The 18768-nt window shown below is 43.5% G+C and overlaps 1 protein-coding gene across 1 annotated transcript; it reads right to left on the bottom strand.

The window, feature by feature from the left end:
• Positions 1 to 1423: 1423 nt before the first annotated feature.
• On the bottom strand, positions 1424 to 18702 carry LOC133124335 (ras-related protein Rap-2a). The gene is made up of 2 exons (XM_061235457.1): positions 17615 to 18702; positions 1424 to 3697 (listed from the first exon to the last, which is right to left on the bottom strand). Exons 1-2 carry the CDS (start codon positions 17926 to 17928, stop codon positions 3460 to 3462), a joined length of 552 nt encoding a protein of 183 aa, XP_061091441.1. The 5' UTR covers positions 17929 to 18702; the 3' UTR covers positions 1424 to 3459.
• Between the last annotated feature and the right edge of the window lie 66 nt (positions 18703 to 18768).

Genomic DNA, 18768 nt, shown 5'->3' on the forward strand with positions numbered 1-18768 from the left:
TTCCCCCCACCCCTCCTGCAAGAACGTTTTGACTGGTTGACTGTAGAATGTTCATGCACCATGGCTATACCACTTACATAGAGAACAGCAGGGGTAAGTAGGGCTGTACTGAGCCTATCTGGTGTATTGATACCTATGACATACGCAAAAACTGCAAACCCCACCTTCTGGTCCTCTTGGTTGGCTCAGTTGCACCTAGCATTGAGCACAGGAAAGTACTTGAATCCAAAACAATTACATATTTGACCCAGGTCTGTAATAGTGATGTTAAAGCTACTGGGCCCTGCTCTTGTCAGCAGCAACTACTATAATTGACAGCTCAGGAGCTCCTATCAATTGGTATATTTTAACTCTTGTAAATACACAATATTAAATACATCTATGATTTGAAAAATTCCATGATAAAAGATGAAGAACCTGTGACGCACACCCACTTGATGATGTCAGGGCCAACTGTGACTTGATATAAAGCCGGGAGATATAGTACTCCAGAGAGTGGTAGGGTCTAGTCAACCGGGTGTTCTCTGCCTCTTCAACCACTTGATGACTCCTTATGCTGAATGGGAGCCAGGGGCCAGCCCTGCAGTAACTGAATAAGATATGCAGTTGCCTGCCCTGCTGAAAAAAAAACAGCTCAAACTAGGTTTTGAAACAGCTTAATGGTTGGCCAGTTCAGACCAGCTCCCAGCTTGGCCTGATTTGACTAGCTCAAGCTATGTTTTGAAGGAGCTGGTAGCTGGTTGACCAGCTACTGTACCAGCGCAGACAAGCTACCAGCACTAACTTGTTGACCAGCTCATACCCAGCTAGCCCAGAATTATGACCAACTTGGCCATGCCGTATGATCTGCTCATACCCAGCTAGACCAGTTTATGACCAACTCAATTTTCAAGCTGGTCAAGCCGGCATAGCTGGATTTTACAGAAGTGTGATGCAATAACTGCAATTTAGTCAGTTGAACAGGAGAATGAAAAGAAGTAGTGAGTAGGTGCATGCGTTTCAGAAAACATCCTAATCTGGGTCAACGTGAACGTGAGAGCAAACGTAAGTACAGCAATAATATACTGCACTTATTTTTATAATTTGACCAATCATTCTGGTTTCCAGAACAGAGCGACGCCCTTTCAGTTTGTGAAGTCAGTGATTAACATCTCATTATTGCTGCACCCATTGTTAGTTGAGGAAGACATTATTCTCCCGTCACCTGCCTCCAATTAACAAAAAGTTGCAATCGAAGAGTTTGACTAACTTGTCATGGTTTAATTGTGATAGGTTGTTCCAAGCTGGAGAATAAAGGGCAAATAACAGGACACAATACTGAAAATAATTGGGTAACAAATCCACAGTAATCGTTTTCCTGCGTTTCCTGGATTAAAATCTTTACACCCGCTTTTCTTCCTAGGAAAAGAAAACCAAGACTATATTTCACTCTTTCATTTTTATTATTGTTATTGTTATCATCATCATCATGTCACTGCTATTCAACCTTGACAGAGCAGGGAGGTGCCATTCATTTTCCACCCCTCTTGATGTCAAACATTTTGAAGTCATAGAAAGTGCAGCATTATTTATCTAAAGGAGAATGTTGCTGAACTGCACGCTGAATTTGGGCTACACCCTGGGAACTGAGTCCGGATGTGGATGAGTTATGTATTTGGTCCCAACTCAAAAAAAAATTGCTTTGTAATCTTCCCCTGAAGTTCGGTTTCTTCAAGAACAGAACAGTGTTTATGAAGCAAAGCAAGTAATAAAAAATAAAATAAATCACAATTAATGAAAAGCAGACACTCACAAGCTGCCCGTAGTTGAAGCTGTTAAAACTCTCCTTGGGGACCAAAGGGCGATTCCTCTCAACACTTCATCAGAAACCACTGTGGGTTTACTGTGCTGCTCAGTATTCAAAATGGCTCAGGTAAAAATAAAACACACTGCATTTGAAATGTTTAGTCCTTTCCCCAGAAAAAGTGGGGTAAAAAGAATACCTTGAAGCAATCATGTCACTTCACAAGATATTTCTTACTGTCCTGGTGTCATACTATAACCATTTCACCATTCACGTGTGTGTGGGAATGGGGTATGTCTTTGATGATCAATGAAAATGGCAACTGGATAGGTCTATTCACATCGCAATACAGACAATACAGTTTACAAAGTGTCCAGTTCCTGAAGTCTAACCCAGGATGAACCGTGTTCTGCTCACAAACCTTGACCGCTTAAAAACCACTGCAAACAATGATCCTTTGTTATTTGCTAGCCACGCACACAGCTGACAATCCCACTTGCTGAATCAGAGTATTTTGAAGCGCTTAAGCCTTCCATACAGAATATTTACACAGGTCTGCAGCTAGGTTACCATTTATTATGGTTTGTTTCACTACCAGATCTACCAGTACAATCAGACAATTGTGAATAGAAAGAGAAGTGAGGCCTAATGAAATTTTTGGCGATGAGAGTGGACAGTGCACTAAGCAGCCCTGACTCTCTTGTGCCTGGATACCAAATGATTGCAGACAAAATGGCTGCTGGGAATTCAGAAAATCCTACAGAAATGGCAGCACACAAAAACCTACTCATATTGGAATACTGAATCCTTGTTCTATTGGAAACAAAACTGTCTTTCACAATTTGGTTGTCAGACAAACCTAAAATAGTGGAAATCATGGGTTACATGGGGAAAAATAAAATAAAGTGTCGGTTTCACACACTGATTACATGGGATCTCCACAGAGGGTAGGTCACAGCACACCGTGATGAGAGGTTCAGTCAAGATGTCTCTTCTCACCCCCTTTGGGGTGTTGGTTCTGCTGCATCTTTAGTTGTTTTGGTGAAGAAAAAGAGAAAAGAATCCCCTTGGCTTCTCCTTCCCAGCTCAGGAGAAACCTGGTACACAAACAATGACTCATCAATGTTTAAAACAAGTGGATGAGGGGATAATCTCTTATGCTCAGGGCAGTGGCATACATATCTACTGCTCTGTCAGGGGACCTTCAGAAGAAACACTCTCACACTGGCCGTCACAACCAAAGAACTGGGTCAGGTGAACATAAAAGGGAAAATGTAAAAACAACTGAAGGAACACAACCAAATCAAACCTCAAGAACAAAACAAGAACCTGCTCCCTGACATCTTGAAGCAATCACAATGTATTTCTTTGCACCCCCAGTGAACTTGCCCAAGAGCTGGAAACGGGGAAACGTAAGGCGTGTGGACAGAAAAATCCAGTTCGGCAAGAACTTCTGCCATTATCTATCAGGACCCCTCTCTTGGGAGTTTAATCACATGATTATCAATATTAAAGCACTGCTTAGGACAAGTTACATGTATCAAATGGTAAATGGCGTCACGGATTCCACCCTCGTGTTTATTTTTGTGTTAGTTTGTTTCTTTGCTTGGTGTCTGAACGTGTTTGTGACCCTCGTGTGCGGTTTCCTGCTCCTCAGCCCCTCCCCGGCTTTGGGGCTATTGTATATTGCAGGAGGAGCAGCAGGGGTCATCCTTGTCTGGCTGGGCGGCGTAGTCCATCTGTCGCACGATCTCGGCGAACAGTTCGTCCACCATGGTTTTGCTCTTGGCCGACGTCTCCATGAAGGGGCAGCCCCACTCCTCGGCCAGAGCCTGCCCCTCCCCTGATGACACCTCCCGCTCGCTCTCCAAGTCCACTTTATTCCCCACCAGGATCACGGGCACCTTCTCGTACCTGAGAACACACACAAACACACATACACCCATTAGGAAAGACAACCGTGGCTGTATCCTTTAAATCAGAACCAGTGTTCTTGCAGCCGGATGGCAGTGGAAAAGACAAGTTGTGTTGATGGGATGAGGTAAGAAACCAATAGAAAGATGACAAAGGGCTAAGTTCTGGCTATGTTTAAACCACTTCCCTAGATTCAATATCAAACCTGGATGCAGCTTTAACATAATAAATCTGACCAGGCCATGGCTGAACTTTCTCCTGAGAGTTCACAGCAGTGGAGATACATCAGGTCTGCCTGAATAAAGGATCACTATCAATTGATTGCACAAGCACAAACACACTGTGTCTATTAAGGCTGAACTTTTTACTTCAACAGAATTGGTTCTGCGGTTTTCCCTTCGTCTGGGCACACACTAAAGATGAAAGTTCCCATATGGAATCACTGAGCAGGCCGATATGAAGACGGTTAATCATGCTCTGTGTGTTCTGCCTTTCAACCGACCTCTGCTTCTTATTAGAGCCAGTTACGGAAACCAGCCGTTTTACCTGTAGCCCTATCTGTCCATTCAACAGCCTCAACTGAACTCTTTCCATTACTTGCAGCTGACAAAAATGCATGACCAGATGCCTCTAGGCTGTTCTGGATCGCACCAACGAAAATCCAAAAAGACAGTCACGGAACCAGCAGAATGAATAATTAAAGGCAGCATATGGGATGCAGAAACTTTCCGTTCTGGAAGCTCGACTCACGATACGGTCACCGGCTGCTATCCTATAGTCGCCACCGTTGCTGATGACTCAAGCACTCATGGGGAGACACTGAGAATGAGGTGGGCTGTGATGCACAGAGGCCCTCCAGGAGACGACTGCAGCAGCAGCAGCGTGACTATGCTACGTGCTGTAGAGCCCTCTGCCGTGACTGTACGCTGCTGCTGAGCCAAAATGACAACTCCACCCAGCACTTTCAGCAAATTGCCCTGTGTCTTGTGAAACAGTTAATCCACCACCACTTTGGGCTTAAAAAAATTACCTTGTCACAGCTGGTCAGATGAAAAGGCTACCATGTTTATCACATAGATACTGGAATCAACATGAGACAATATGGACTCCTACATGTTTGACACCTTCATAGAATCATATTATGTATTTTTGTGCATTTACAAAGCTTGGGGCTCTGAATGTAATACAGGCAGTAGCTACCGCGCATTCATTATTTTACAATATACTCGTTGTCCACATATTGATCGGGCAGGATTCCTGAAAAATTAGACGCTTTGGCAATATTTTAGTCAATAACCCCATTAGTTTCTGGCCCGGTTTTACACCCAGCTGAGTCATCAGAGAAAAGATATGTCTGTACAAAAATGCCAAAATGGAGGAAATTAGAAAGGATCAGTTCTGCATTAGCCTTATTGAGGTCGCAGTTACTCACCTCTGACATGCGGACTTCAATGCGTACACCTCAGGGCATCTCAGTAAATTAAAAACAGGACCCAGAGCTCTCAGAGAAGCTGCTGATACCAATATAATGCGGCCACACTCACCTAATCAACTAATAACCCTATTTACCCAAATGCGGGATTTCACAGGAGAAAACAATGCACTTGTTTTTGTTTTCACGGATTACAATGGAAGATCTCCCTGCGAGGTGGAAAAATGCTCGACGGTGTCATAGGCCATGATCTGAACACAAATAACCATGATCTGAATGCAAATAACCACACATTACAACCACGCAATGGAATGCAGAAGAGTATCTCTGAACACAATGAACAATGCGTCAAACCTCTTAAGTGGATAAGTTACAGCAGGTTACTTTTACCTGCCTAATAAAGTTCTCATAGTGTATTTGTACCATTAATATATTGAGACCTAGAACAAAAATACAGTTTTAAGTCAGTGAGGCAAAACATGAAGCCTATATGCTGTAATCCAAGGTGTCAGAAGCAAAGGTCACTGGAAGATTTGACTGTTTATTATTTTGGCAGAAAAGCTCAGCTCCAGCGAAATAAGAAATGAAGCACATCCAGAATGAAGCACAACCTCTGGTCTCAGAGTGGAGTTTAAGCATTGAGGAGAACCACAGGGATTATAAAACGGCACACTCCTGACACTTGGAAGAGAACAGCAGTAGACGTCCGCTTTGCTTAGAAAGATCCTCAGACTGAGCTTTGCTCTTCCCCTGAATCACCTTCTATATGTGTAACCACGTTCTTAATTTAATCCCATTTTCACTTTTATACTTGAAACTGTGTCAGTGTGGATTATTGTGTCTGCGGAAGACTGTTTCAATAGGGGGTTTATCATAATACCTCAGAATTTGTGCTGAAAAAGGAGTTGGCATAAAACTTGTTTCGGGATTCAGCAAATATTGGCAGTTTTTAGAAGAATTTGGGTTTTGGCAAATCCATAAGAGTCTATAAAATGAATCAAATTTTTTAATTCAGCCTGCTGCTGATATGAAGTCTACATTTTTGAAAAGCTAGTATGAGCAGCACCAGTAAAAATATTTTTTGCCTGCCGCCAGTGATTGTACCACAATAGGTAACACAAAACTGTGCCATTATTTTGTAGTGCAATTGGTGATTGGACCAAAGTGACATTTGTATTACAAGGCGGTCCTGCCTCAGAAAGCAGGGCGACAAAAACAAAGCACAAAATCGTTCTATTCCTAAGCAACAGCATCCAAAAAAAATTCTGGCCGTTTGACTAGCCTGCTGATGTTTGCAATAGTATTTACCATTATTCTATTGAAATTATGATGAAAATGGCACAGAACTCTTACAAACAAACTGTAATGAAGTGAACTGATCACAAAATGTTACTGTACTTTACGGCTACAAATCAGCAGGATTTATGTGCAACTCATGCAATAACTAATGCAGCTAATATGTGAATGTCTCTTTTACAGAAGACCCCCAATTGAGACAACTGCTAACTGTTAGTTAGGCACAATTTCTTGAACCAAGGCCAATTTTGTTTTTTCCACTGACAAATCATTGCCTGATAAGTAAGTTGGCAAGTAGGCAGCATCAGCAATTACATCACATGAAATGGTAACATGCATGGTACCATGTCAATGAATTCATTATTATTATCGCCAATGTGTGCCTAGATTTGAATGAGCTTTAATATTTGGACTTGGGATTTAGTCAGTGGCAAAATTTAAATGCATCATAAATGCAAATTTCCCCACAGTACAAACTGTGAATGAGAAAATGAGTTCTGACAAGAAATCGTCTCTGACAACTGGGTTCGCTTCAGATCAAAATGATTATGCTTTTAAAAATCTATCAAAACTGGCATTACAAAATTGAAAACATTAACAATAACATCTTGGACCATGATGTAGACTAGAAGTATTAAAATAATAAATAATTACCATGAATGTGTCCTAGGGAGCTGGCTTTCAAGTGTGAAGTATTGAACATGAGTTTGCAGCATGTAGGACTCTGTCTGAAGACCTTCACATGAACACACGCACACTCCAGACACACAGCAGTCGGCTTTCAAAGAAGCGCTTCAGCCGTAATGCTATGGGCTCACATTTCCCTGCCCTATTCCCATGGCTGTCAATTTGAACACCAACTGCCTCTGTACACTTACGGCTCCTCCATTTCTTGCCTTACATAACTAGACTTTGCCTAGAAATCTGACACGGGCAATTCCACAAAGTCACAGAGACTTCCCCCACATGTGGAATTCAATGGATTAAACCCAAACATTAACACCCTGACAATACAGCAAGCCCGTTCCTTTAAACTGCTTTGTGGCAATGGTACCAAAAAAAGTTGACAATTAGAGAGTCCTATATCTGGTAAAATATAATTACAGTAGAGATCTGAACAGCTATCGGTGTGTGGCATGCCCAGTCACAGTGCATTTTGGGAAATAATAACAACCCCCACCCGAGTGGCTCTATTCTTGTCCCCCCTCTCTGTTGGGGGGTGTGACCACACCGTGTGTTTACATGCTGCTACACCACTCCAGGAGCCAGACGAGAGGCCGCATCTCTAGCTCACTTGTCCATGTCAAGTCCAGGAGTCAGGGGAGAGGTAATGTGTATACGTGTGGGGCACCTGTTTATAGTGTGGTGTGTGCTAGTGTGTGTGTGCATGAGCGTATGACGTGTTTCCATGCCAGCTTGACAGAGATCTGTTCTGCATGTGTACTCGGGGTGTAACTATACATCAATTCAGATCTGTTCAAAGGGCAATGATCTGATACAACTGATAAAAAAACCATAATGAATCATAACATAATACCTTTAATGTCCATAATCTTATGGCAGTTTGCTCTCTGACATCAAAGCACCACAGTAGTGGGGGCATAATTACACATCTTGGCAATGTATTTGTTTCTTATAATGTGACCATACCAATGTTATGCTATTAAAGTTTTTGGGTAGCAAGTGGCTCATTTAAGACTCATCTTGTAAAGTTTGATTGGAATTTCTTATTTCAAGCCCAAGATACAGAGTTATGATGGTTGCATTACGGCAGAGTTCCGTTGACCGGAATCCGGAGGATTCATCGGCATCATTCCAGGGCGGTATGTGGGTCTAATGAAAGTGGTAAGTGGGAGCCATAATTGGGTTGTCACTCACTTGCTATCTGGGTAGACACTGAAACATGTCTACCTGTTGGCTCCACAGCCACAAGATCGCCGTGGTCCCTGCACCCAGCGTTACAGTGCTGACTGAGGCACTTTCCGTCAGGAGAGTTCCTCCTTGCTGCAGCAGACGCTGAGCGGGCCTGTTTTTTGGGACCTGTGGGATTTATGAAGTGCGAAAGCGTAAGGGGGAGGGACGCGCCACGCCAGGGACTTGCCACCCGGTGCCAACAAAGGAGCGGGTCTAAATATAGGCATAATAACAGGGGGAAACCTGCAATTCCACAGGGGCGTGTGTGTAAGTGTGTATGTGAGAGAGAGGATGGCTGTGCGGTAAGCTCCCGGGCGGTTATCGGGGCCAAAGGTGTGGCCTTCAGACATTGGGAAGGCATGACTGAAACAGCCGAAAGTCTGAAGGTGGCGGTGAAGAAACGAGAAGCATTGGCATGCTCTAATGCTTCCAGCATTACAGCGGCCATTGAAATGCTGCATATACAGCTATGTGTTGGTGCTACATGTCCTCCCAAAGGTGCACACCCACACACACGGTCTTTGGAGCACACTCCCTGCAATACCGAGCACTACTCTCCCAAACACATCTGCGTGTGAGGTATGACTCAGCCCCCGATACAGAGGAAGCATGGAGAGTAATAGAGGCCACACTGCTGTCCTTTTAGTCTGAACTTCATCAAGCACCAGGGCAGCCACAGGATAAGAAAGATATGGAAGCCCCCCAATGCAGTGTGTTCCTGTTGTTTAAGGAGTGGTCTCTCACCAAAAAGCACAGCCGCGCTCTCTTAGCCCTAGGGGAGATTACAGGGTACACTTGCTTGTCATGCCCTCTTTAATAAAGAACATCTGTTCCAGGGCTCAGTGGATTATGGTAAACAGCACAAAAGAATGTTCATTCAAAACAGATTCCGTGCTGTTCAGCAGATCTGTGACAGTAAACTTTCAAAGATGTTGTTTAGATGTTCCTTAAAATAGTCCAGTTTGTGGTCAGAGTCTGAGGCTTCTGTGTGAACTTGCAATGCAGTATACTGGATCTCAGAGGTCCGTACCTCCACCGGCTGGCTACAGCGAGGGAGGGGTGAGGTCACCGGGGTTGGATGTGTTGGGGGCCGGGGGGCGGACACGCTCCAGACGGAGTTTGGGATGAATCGGACCTCCGGAGAGAGAGGGGCTCCCTCAGACCCTTGGACCCGTCCTTCCGAAAAGACCTCCTCCACCAGCGCTCTGCCAAACGAGCTAGGAAGTGCAGGTCCCAGGGCTATTACAAAGACTGGATGATAAAACCAGACAGCAGCGGCTGAGAATCTGCTCTCCTCTTCCTCTTAAACAGCACCCTCCGCTTCTTTCATGCGGACCCAAGGTGGCGGGAGGAAACGGTCCCCTTCTTCCTGTTTCCTGTCAACATCCCTGATCCAATTCTCAGCTTGGGGGAGGGGAGGGAGGAGTCATACTGCAAATATGGCACCTCCATTCTAATGTAGGTCACTGTCTGCAGGGACACACACGTCCTCTCAAAACAGTAGAAAGATTTCTCAGTAAAACATACAAGTACATCTAACACTAATAAAATGCACTCACATTTCACATCAAGGTTCAGTCTTGAGGACTGAAGTGGAGGAGGCCCGCTTTACTCGTTTCTGTAAAAAGATAACTAGCTAATGTTGTGACATTGATTTACATTCGCATGAAAACATTTATGTGACATTCAGATAACATGACTTCTAAGAGATGACTCACCGCTTTTCAACAATGTTAGAATCAACCTTTCGCTGAACCAGAAAACACGCTCAGTCCCCCCGTCCTGGGCTTCACGCAAAAGTGATGTTATGTTGGGCTTTTGAAAAGCAAGGGAGAGAGGTCCTTATTGATGAGATCTGAATATCTTGTGAATTAGGGTATGCTTTGGAAGGGCTGGCACAGATTACAGCGAGTTTGGGGAGAGGGGGACGCAGAAAGAGCAGCTAAGATTAGAAGCATGTTCTAATTTGCGGGGGTGGTGGGGGGGACGTTTAAAAATAGCATCTGTCGGGCAGGGCACAGCACGTCAGCCGATCTTAGGCGCTCCCTGGGTGATGTCTCTGTCCTCTCTCACACGTCCCGTTACATCCGGGAACAGAGACCCCTCTGTGGGTGGGAGAGCACACAGACACACGGAGGCCAGGAAACAACTCCACACACCTCAGTGCTTGTGTCACTTAGTCACCGTGTGTCACCTATGGGGCAGCCTGTAGCCTAGTGGCTAAGGTGCTTCATTGGGACCTGTAAAGTTGGTAGTTCAAGCCTCGGTGTAGCCACAATAAGACAAATGCATCTGTTGGGCCCTAGAGGAAGGCCATTAACCCAACATTTCTCCAGGGGGATTACATCAACTGACTGAAATGCAATATGGTGCTCTCTCTTTTGCATTCAGCCTTTGGTTGTTTTTAGGGGATGCCATTGCATGGCAGAGAGTACATAACAGCCCAAGTGCGGACTTCTGCTCCACAGTGCTGACATTTGTAGATAAACAGGTCTTCCCTACCATTTCACTGATGGCCCAAAGGCTGGAGCCTCTCTCTCTGGTTCCACCACACCACACTCTTCTCTGAACCCATCAATACTGGGGCATCCACAGGGTCAAGCTTCATAAAGAGCTAACATTTCTTTCTGGTATGCAATGTTTGGCTGAAATACCCCCTGGGAACTATGGATGAGGAAATTTAATGATTGCAAAGGTCCCCAATCCTTGTCATCCAGAGCGACAGGGGGGTGCTTTTTGGGGATCTGACTTACTGTGAGATTTTACACAGAGAAGAAACAACAGCAGCCCCTGTAGATCTCCGGGATGAAGGTATTGTTTACAACAATAAAATGCATTAATTTCTAGTCGTTACTAATCCAGGTACGTCTACAGGTATTCATTTATGATAAGCAGGCATTTTGGTTCTACTGCATGATCAGCATTGGGTGAAAGAACATTGTAATTATACAAATGTTCTCTCTTACATTCCATATACCTTTCTTCTCCCTTTCAAATCACCTTTAACACCATCGCATAACCAAACACATTCTCAGGGAACGTTAACCCCTACTGTAAACTGCCATGCAATCATAACAACTACTCTGTAATTATGGCTCTGCACACACTTTCCACTTTGAGTTATTTTTAGTGCACATTTCAGTTATCAGCATTGCTACGCTGTTACCCCCCAAAGAATCTGAAGTTGTTAACTTTCTGTAACACTGAAGGATGGCTTGGCAAAACAAACTCTTGAGATACAAAGAAAAGCTGACTTTGCAGGGTCAATTTCTGAGGAAATAAATGTGAAACAAACAATGAAGGGAAACACACTTAATGTAACCTGCTATTTTCTCAGACAGTGAAAAGGCCACATTCAAGAGATATTAGATAACTGAAATGGAACCCTGAGAGCCAAAAAGGAACAAGAATGGTATTCTTTCAATTAATTAAAAATTCCCAATTGGTTGAGCTTCACAGCGGTCAGTCAAATCTTTAGCATTTGACATTTGAGTATTCCTAAAGGGAAGGCCAAAGAACCGCAGACAAGGTCAACCACTTTATTCATCCATTGCCTGATTGTGGGGACAGTTAGGAAAAAAAAAAAAGAAAAAAGAAATCTCACCCCCCCCCCCACAACCTGCTCGACATCCTGGGACTTGCCCACACTATCTGCCTATATACCAACAGCGTTCTGATCAAGAACACCAGTGAATAAAGGACTAGACTCAGCAGACCTTTACGGCTTATAATTTTCCTATTGCAGAGCACATTCTCAATTCTGAATGTTGACCCAATTCTGAAAGCAAGTTTAGGCTTAATGGCAAAGCTCTTGGCAGTGCACCGACATCCTAAGAACAGTTGCCTGTGACTCTGGCCTTGGAGAGCTGAAAGGTCTACAGGTTTTTGTTGTTACTTAATTGCCCAGTTACTGTAAACCAGTCACAAACAGATAACTCACCTCACCTGCTTTATTGTATCTAAACTGGTTGCTGATTTTCAAGTGAAAACAAATCAGCAGACTGCATGGCTCTCCATGACCAGGGCTACAGACCTGAGATAGAGGAACTACAGAATGCAGTCTCAGCACTTCCATATAAAATACAACTGCAATTTAAGAATTACCCGGATGTACTTTAAAAAAAAAACCTGGATTCACCGACAAGTAGCTGTTAAACATACTGTCTGTGCTCAATGAAGCGCAGTACAGTGAAAATGGGGATGAAACACGGTGTTCAATTCCTTGGGAACAGTGGCAGATTTGCTTCCACTCCGCGTTAATGAGAAAAGCCCACCAGCAGCTGTGTGCAGTCTTAGGCGAGGTGAGCAGGGGTTGGCGAGATGAGGCCAGGCCGCGGGTTTCACCTGGTGTTGCCCGTGGTAACATGAGCTTAGTGCCCCGGTGGCATGAGGCCTGCCCCTGTGCTGCAAGGCCAGCCCTGGAGCCAAACATCTGGACAACACCTGGAGTAGAAGAGGGGCTCGGCCAATCAGACGGCTCCGCTGCCGCTCGGAGCTCATACCTTTCTCCTTATTCACTTCTCATGGGGCGGCAGGACTTCATCCCTGCGGTTTACAACTCAAACCGTCCTCACATGCTACATCAATTACTTTCCCCTCCTTCAGAAACCGCAGCAAATGAAAACCTTGCGCTGACCTGAAAAGACATTTTCCAGACTGCTTTTCAAAGAAGACTTCATAACCGTTATGTCAAAGTTAAGAGAAGACGACAAATTAAGCCGTTTGGAAATGTCCGGTCTGTACACTTGATTCACCCGTGAAAAAGACAGAAATGGATCGAGAACATGTTCAGTTGTGTAAATAGCGATGTGCAGTCACACAAGTTTGCATTCCTGTTTGTAAAATGTGGCTATAACACGCAGAGCCATGTTTTCTTTCCAGTCTGTAGTTATTTTCGAGGGATGTTCAGTTTTTTCAGTTAAGTGGATGGGTCAGTCCAACTGGGACCATGACTGCACTGGAAGGTGACCAAGTTTTGCTGGGGAATGCAAGCACCAGTGGCCATGAGAAAAGAGAAAATGCTGCTCTCTCAGCCTATCTCACATAATGCCCAAGGTTTCCTTTGCCTGCTAAACATGCCCCATCCCCCAGATTTCCTTTCTACTTCATCCCACGAGCAGGAACCAAGGGAATGGACTGGGTAAAAAGATCTATTCTGCTGGTATGCTCAGCCTTTCATAGCCTGAGTGAGCAAAACACACCCAGGTAACATACCGCCTATCCAAGTCAGATATGTCCCTACAGTATGTGAACAATATAATAGATATAGAACAGTTCAAGCCATTCAGAATTCCCACTGGAAGGAAACAAAGCAAGCTTTCTTTACAGAACTCACAGACTTCAAAGTAAATAATTCAAACACTGGCAATTTTTTCCCTGAAATTCAAAACTGCATTGGGAAGAACGGGCTTGCATCCAGCCCTTCTGATTTTTTTGACTGGGGTGTTCAGCACAGTGGGGAACAGGTTCTCTGAACAGCTGTGCGGGAATTAAGAACTCTCTCTTGAGTGAATGTGCAGAATGGGATAGTGTGGAACTCGATTCTGAAAAATGTTGCTAACCACGATAATAAAAGATTCAAGAATATCTTTGCAAAGCCAAAGATGTTGAAGCCACTTTTTAATTGGCCCCTTAATACGTCTATGTTGGATTTTTTGTGCTTCCTTGTGACTTTTAAAACATTCATGTGAACTTTTCAGTACTGTCCAGGTACAACTCTTTTTGAAGGTTAGAAGAGGCATAGAAGACCAGAACAGTTTGAACAGCAATTAGAGGACACCAGACTCGAGGCGAACATTGCGGCTTGAATCCCAGGTGGCGCAAGGCCCTGCTATACGAGGTATGCATGGGTAACAAGGCAAATTAACAGAGTTGCTTGGGGGGAAAAGGCTTAATGAAAATTGCAACCGCTATACGCAACAACGAAGCGTGGCCTCCAACACAGAGTGGGCTCCAAAACGTAGAGACACTAAAGAGTGGTCTTCATCAGATCAGTTGCGTCTCCGACCGCTGAGCTGATCAGACACGCGTAGCAGGGGAAGCAGCCTGAAGCCTGATCACGCCCTAGAGCTATTACTGTCGCCGATGTGATATGCGGGAAAAAAAGCCCACTTTGGGAAACAACAGGGAGACATATTTATTGCTTCCCTTATTACGTTTGTTATCCCAGAACGTTTCTCTGAAAGGACCTGACATTCTGCTGTCCAGCGGGTCTGCGGTGCTCGCTGACGGTTGCAGGAGTAACGCCGATGTGCCGGTGTCGAGCCGCATGCTTTAGTTCATTATACACTTTAGTGTCTATTTATTCAATCATTTAGGCATCCAAACAGACGGCAAGAAAATCACATTATGCAACGTTGGTAGGCTTTTCTTAGGGTAGGCTACTGTAGTATGTGAGAACAATCCACTTCTATAGCATAGGCCTACTGCTTTGGATGAAAAACATGAGATCGGATGACCAAAATTCCAGTGTGGCTTTGTGAACTCGAATGAGATCCTTATGTGCCTTCAGCTTCAAATGGAAAGTAACTCTATTGGGTTTTACAGTGAGAGCACATTTGAGCAACCAGCAGAAAGCAGCGTCTTTGTAGCGGTGGAAACAAAGCCATGTCATGGTATGCAAATGTGAATACATTTGAATGTATTATTTTTCATGCACTACTTGCATTGTCCCTAGAAGGCCACCCTAGTAAGGACTAAACACTATCGGCATAGGATTCCTTTGGTTGACATGGTGGAATTAGCACAACACATTAACAGAGTGGTACTTCCATTCTAGGGTGACCATTTAGGTCACAACCCACTACACGTCTTTCCTTTTCCTGCTAACATTTGACCCCAGCACTGTCACTACCGCTTCCCTGCCATAGGGACAACAACATATCAATGTTCTCACCACCTTTAAATCTCTGAACCCAATTTCTGTGTTCTAGTGTACCTGGCAACTTACAACTTACAAGGCCATCTTACAACTGGAAAACCTTAAATATCCTGGAAGTTAATGGGCATATTGAAAAGCTATGAATAAGCACAGAATTCTGGACCAAGCCAACATTTTCTAATTGGTTTGGCATCGATATCTCGAAAACTGTGGGAGGCGTAGGCAGTCAAGAAACTGCTGGAATAATAATAATAAACTTGAATTTCGAGTAACAGTAGTGTACTGCTTCGCAATCATACTAATACACTTGAATTTCGAATAACAGTAGTTATTCTGTTGCTTCGCAATCACACTAATAATCACGTTAGATTTGCCCATTTTCTCTACAAAACAGGGTCTGATGTGGGTGGTGCTACAGGGCTTGACCTGAAGATTTCCATGCTGTCAATCACAAAAGGGCCTGCTTTGCTAGTGTGTGCTAAATCTGCTGTCTAGAACTGTGAGCAATCCTTCACCCCTGTGGCAGGACTAAAGCACTCCTTAGACGCAATAATTGTACTGTCTGAGCATACTTTCCCTTAGTCATCTCTATTAGAATTTCTCTTGAGTTTGGGTGGTGGCATTACTCCACATTATAAATAATGTGAACAGTAGATCCTTTCTCACACTGTCATAGTAATTATGATAAACATTGTGCTAATGACAATAACTACAGTGTTAGTGTACAGGATAGCAGTGTCCAATATGTTTATGGAGAATAAATTCACTTTAATAGTGGGGTGTAAGAGGCCAATGGGTGACAGATGCCGGCCTGTCAAAAATACATCATACCCTTGTCCCCTCTCTCAATTACAGCCATTATATTGAATAAAGAAATTCCATTTTGAAAATGCCACATTAAATTATATCATAACAGGAAGCCTATTTAAGACACTGGAAAATCAATCAAGTACTGTGCTATGCTTCAGAAAACGGGCAATGTAAGCATTTTCAGGAAAATCAGATGGTCTCTTAGCAAAAAGCGTGCTTATTTCACGCTGAATTTACCTGTTTGAGTAACCTTCAATGCAGCTTCAAGCTCTATGGCCCATTCCCTTGTGTAAACGGCTTTCTGTAAATTGTGCCTAGAGCTGGTGAATATTGGTGTCATTTAATTCTGTGCAGCTTGCAACTAAAAATATAAGGACCCAGCTCTACAGGAATGATAGTTTATGGGAAGGTTTTCATGTCACAACTGCAATGCAACTTAAATATTGAATGACAGCAGTTTGGGGGTGTTAAACACTCAGTCCCACACTACGTGAGGGGTAGAAATCTGCAAGAGTTGCATGAATCTATGACTAATAAAGTTGATACAAATGTAATATAAATAATATAACATAAAGCCCCCCCCCCCCCCCCCCCCAGTGTTTTTTTGGGGAAATGCAATGTGTTTTTACATAATGCCATTGATATTAATCTCCAATGCAAAATCACGTTCAGCACTGCAACTTCATCAAAATGTAATCAAGACTTCAACAGTTTCAAATCCCAAATGTTTAAGGAAAGTGGTATTAATTTCTGCTTACCAATATACACTAATAAAATAGGGTATGCCACAGTAGCTTTAAATGGGCAGTACCAGCACCAAGCCACCAGCCTCCACCTCCATGTGAGGGCTGGAAATATGGACACATTTATACAAGAACCCCAATATAAGCCAGCTCACATCCTGAAAGCTCTTGATGCCTACTTAGTGGCTGTTGTCTCAATATCAGAAGCTTGGGGGCTTCGAACAGCATTTTAAATATAAGAAATTAAACAAAACAATTATTTTTAAAAAGTAGGTATGTGATTTATTAAATTAATGACGAGTGAGAACTCATAATTACCAGTAGGCCTAATACATGTGTATACATAACTATTTCCATATTAAGCCCAAGTCATTTCATCTTGCAGGTTACTCTACATTCCAAGGCACAGTAATTGACTACAGGGATCCACATCATAAAGTACCATCAAGTACAGCAACATGGCATATGGGTTGTCTAGACATAGCCTAACCTTTCAAATTATTTACACGGCTGACAGATACAACTGGAAATGACGGCATGTTTACTGGATACATTAAACTGGTGACCAGTCTTTGGTGACATAATAATGACTACTTGCATGGCATTTTGTGAGTTTAAAAACTTGCACTACGTTTCTGTTGTGATACAGTACATTTTAATTGTCACAGGGTTAGGCTACTAATTGAGCCACTGAAGAGGTGACCATAACGAAACGTTGATCATGGTAGCCCAAATGGCATGTCCAGTGTGCAAAACACGTTTACAAAAACACATTACAACAATGAATCATTAAATATGAAAATATACAACTTTGCCTTGGCGTTGAATTGTCATTAGCCTACCTTTTCACTCTAATGATCTGATCCCTCATAGGCTTGATATCCTGGAAGCTCTGCTGGTTGACAAGGCTGTAGACCAATATGAACCCCTGGCCGTTTTTGATGTAGAGGTCCCTCATGGAAGCAAACTGCTCGGTGCCAGCCGTGTCGAGGATCTCCAGTACCGAAGGCGAAGAATCAACCTCAATTTCTTTGCGATAAAAATCCTCGATTGTCGGGTCGTATTTCTCTATAAAGGTCCCTGTCACAAATTGCACTGTGAGTGCGGACTTTCCAACCCCACCGCTCCCGAGAACCACGACTTTATATTCGCGCATTTCTAGCTATCTAAATTAATTCCGCGAATGCAAGTGAATTGCGAATACCACCAACTAGACTTACGTCGACATTGGAGGGAAATAAATAACCCTCGACTTAACACCGCAAATTAGCAATGGTGTTCCATCTCTGAATGGGCACAAATATCCTCAACTAACAAGCTATCCCTTTAGCTATAGGAAATAGCTAAACAGCCAGAACACAAAGAGTCGCCGCCTGAAAATTGGCTTCATTGCAGAAATTCCTCCAGGCAGAAGAGACACTGATGAGTGGTATTTGCTAGTCAGACGATTGCAATGTCCAAATCTGCACCAATGCAAAACAAAAAGGTTTGTAATGAACAACTTGTGCTTTCTCATTTGCTTCGCTCACCATTCTAGCTCGCTAGCCTCAGCATGATAAAAACAAAACTTGCTCCTGTGAAAACCGTCCTGAGGAAAAAAAACAGGACACACCGAAATTATTTTTTTCTTTAAAAAGATTGGCTTTACCTTAGCCGAACAAGACTGGTCAAATAAAACGTGTCTTTAAAGTTAATAAAAACAAGTCCATTCTGCGTTTCTTTTCCATCCTCTCTCCGTGGCTTACTCTCTCACCAATACATTCACGTCCGCCATACTCTCGGGTGGAGACCCACGGCCGCGTAACCAACCAGGCTCCTTTCGGCTTCCGTACCAAGAACGATGGGTCTTTCCCCACATGACGGATGTGCACAGAGCCCAATGACCGGCTCCATTCACCACAAACCTCGCCCACGGTTCTGTTCCTCTCACAGAAAGACGGCCAGGCAAAACTCATTGGGTTGTATTTCCGTCATTCTGTTTATTCCCGGGATTCGA

Source organism: Conger conger, chromosome 3, assembly GCF_963514075.1.
Source record: "Conger conger chromosome 3, fConCon1.1, whole genome shotgun sequence".
NCBI lineage: Eukaryota > Metazoa > Chordata > Actinopteri > Anguilliformes > Congridae > Conger > Conger conger.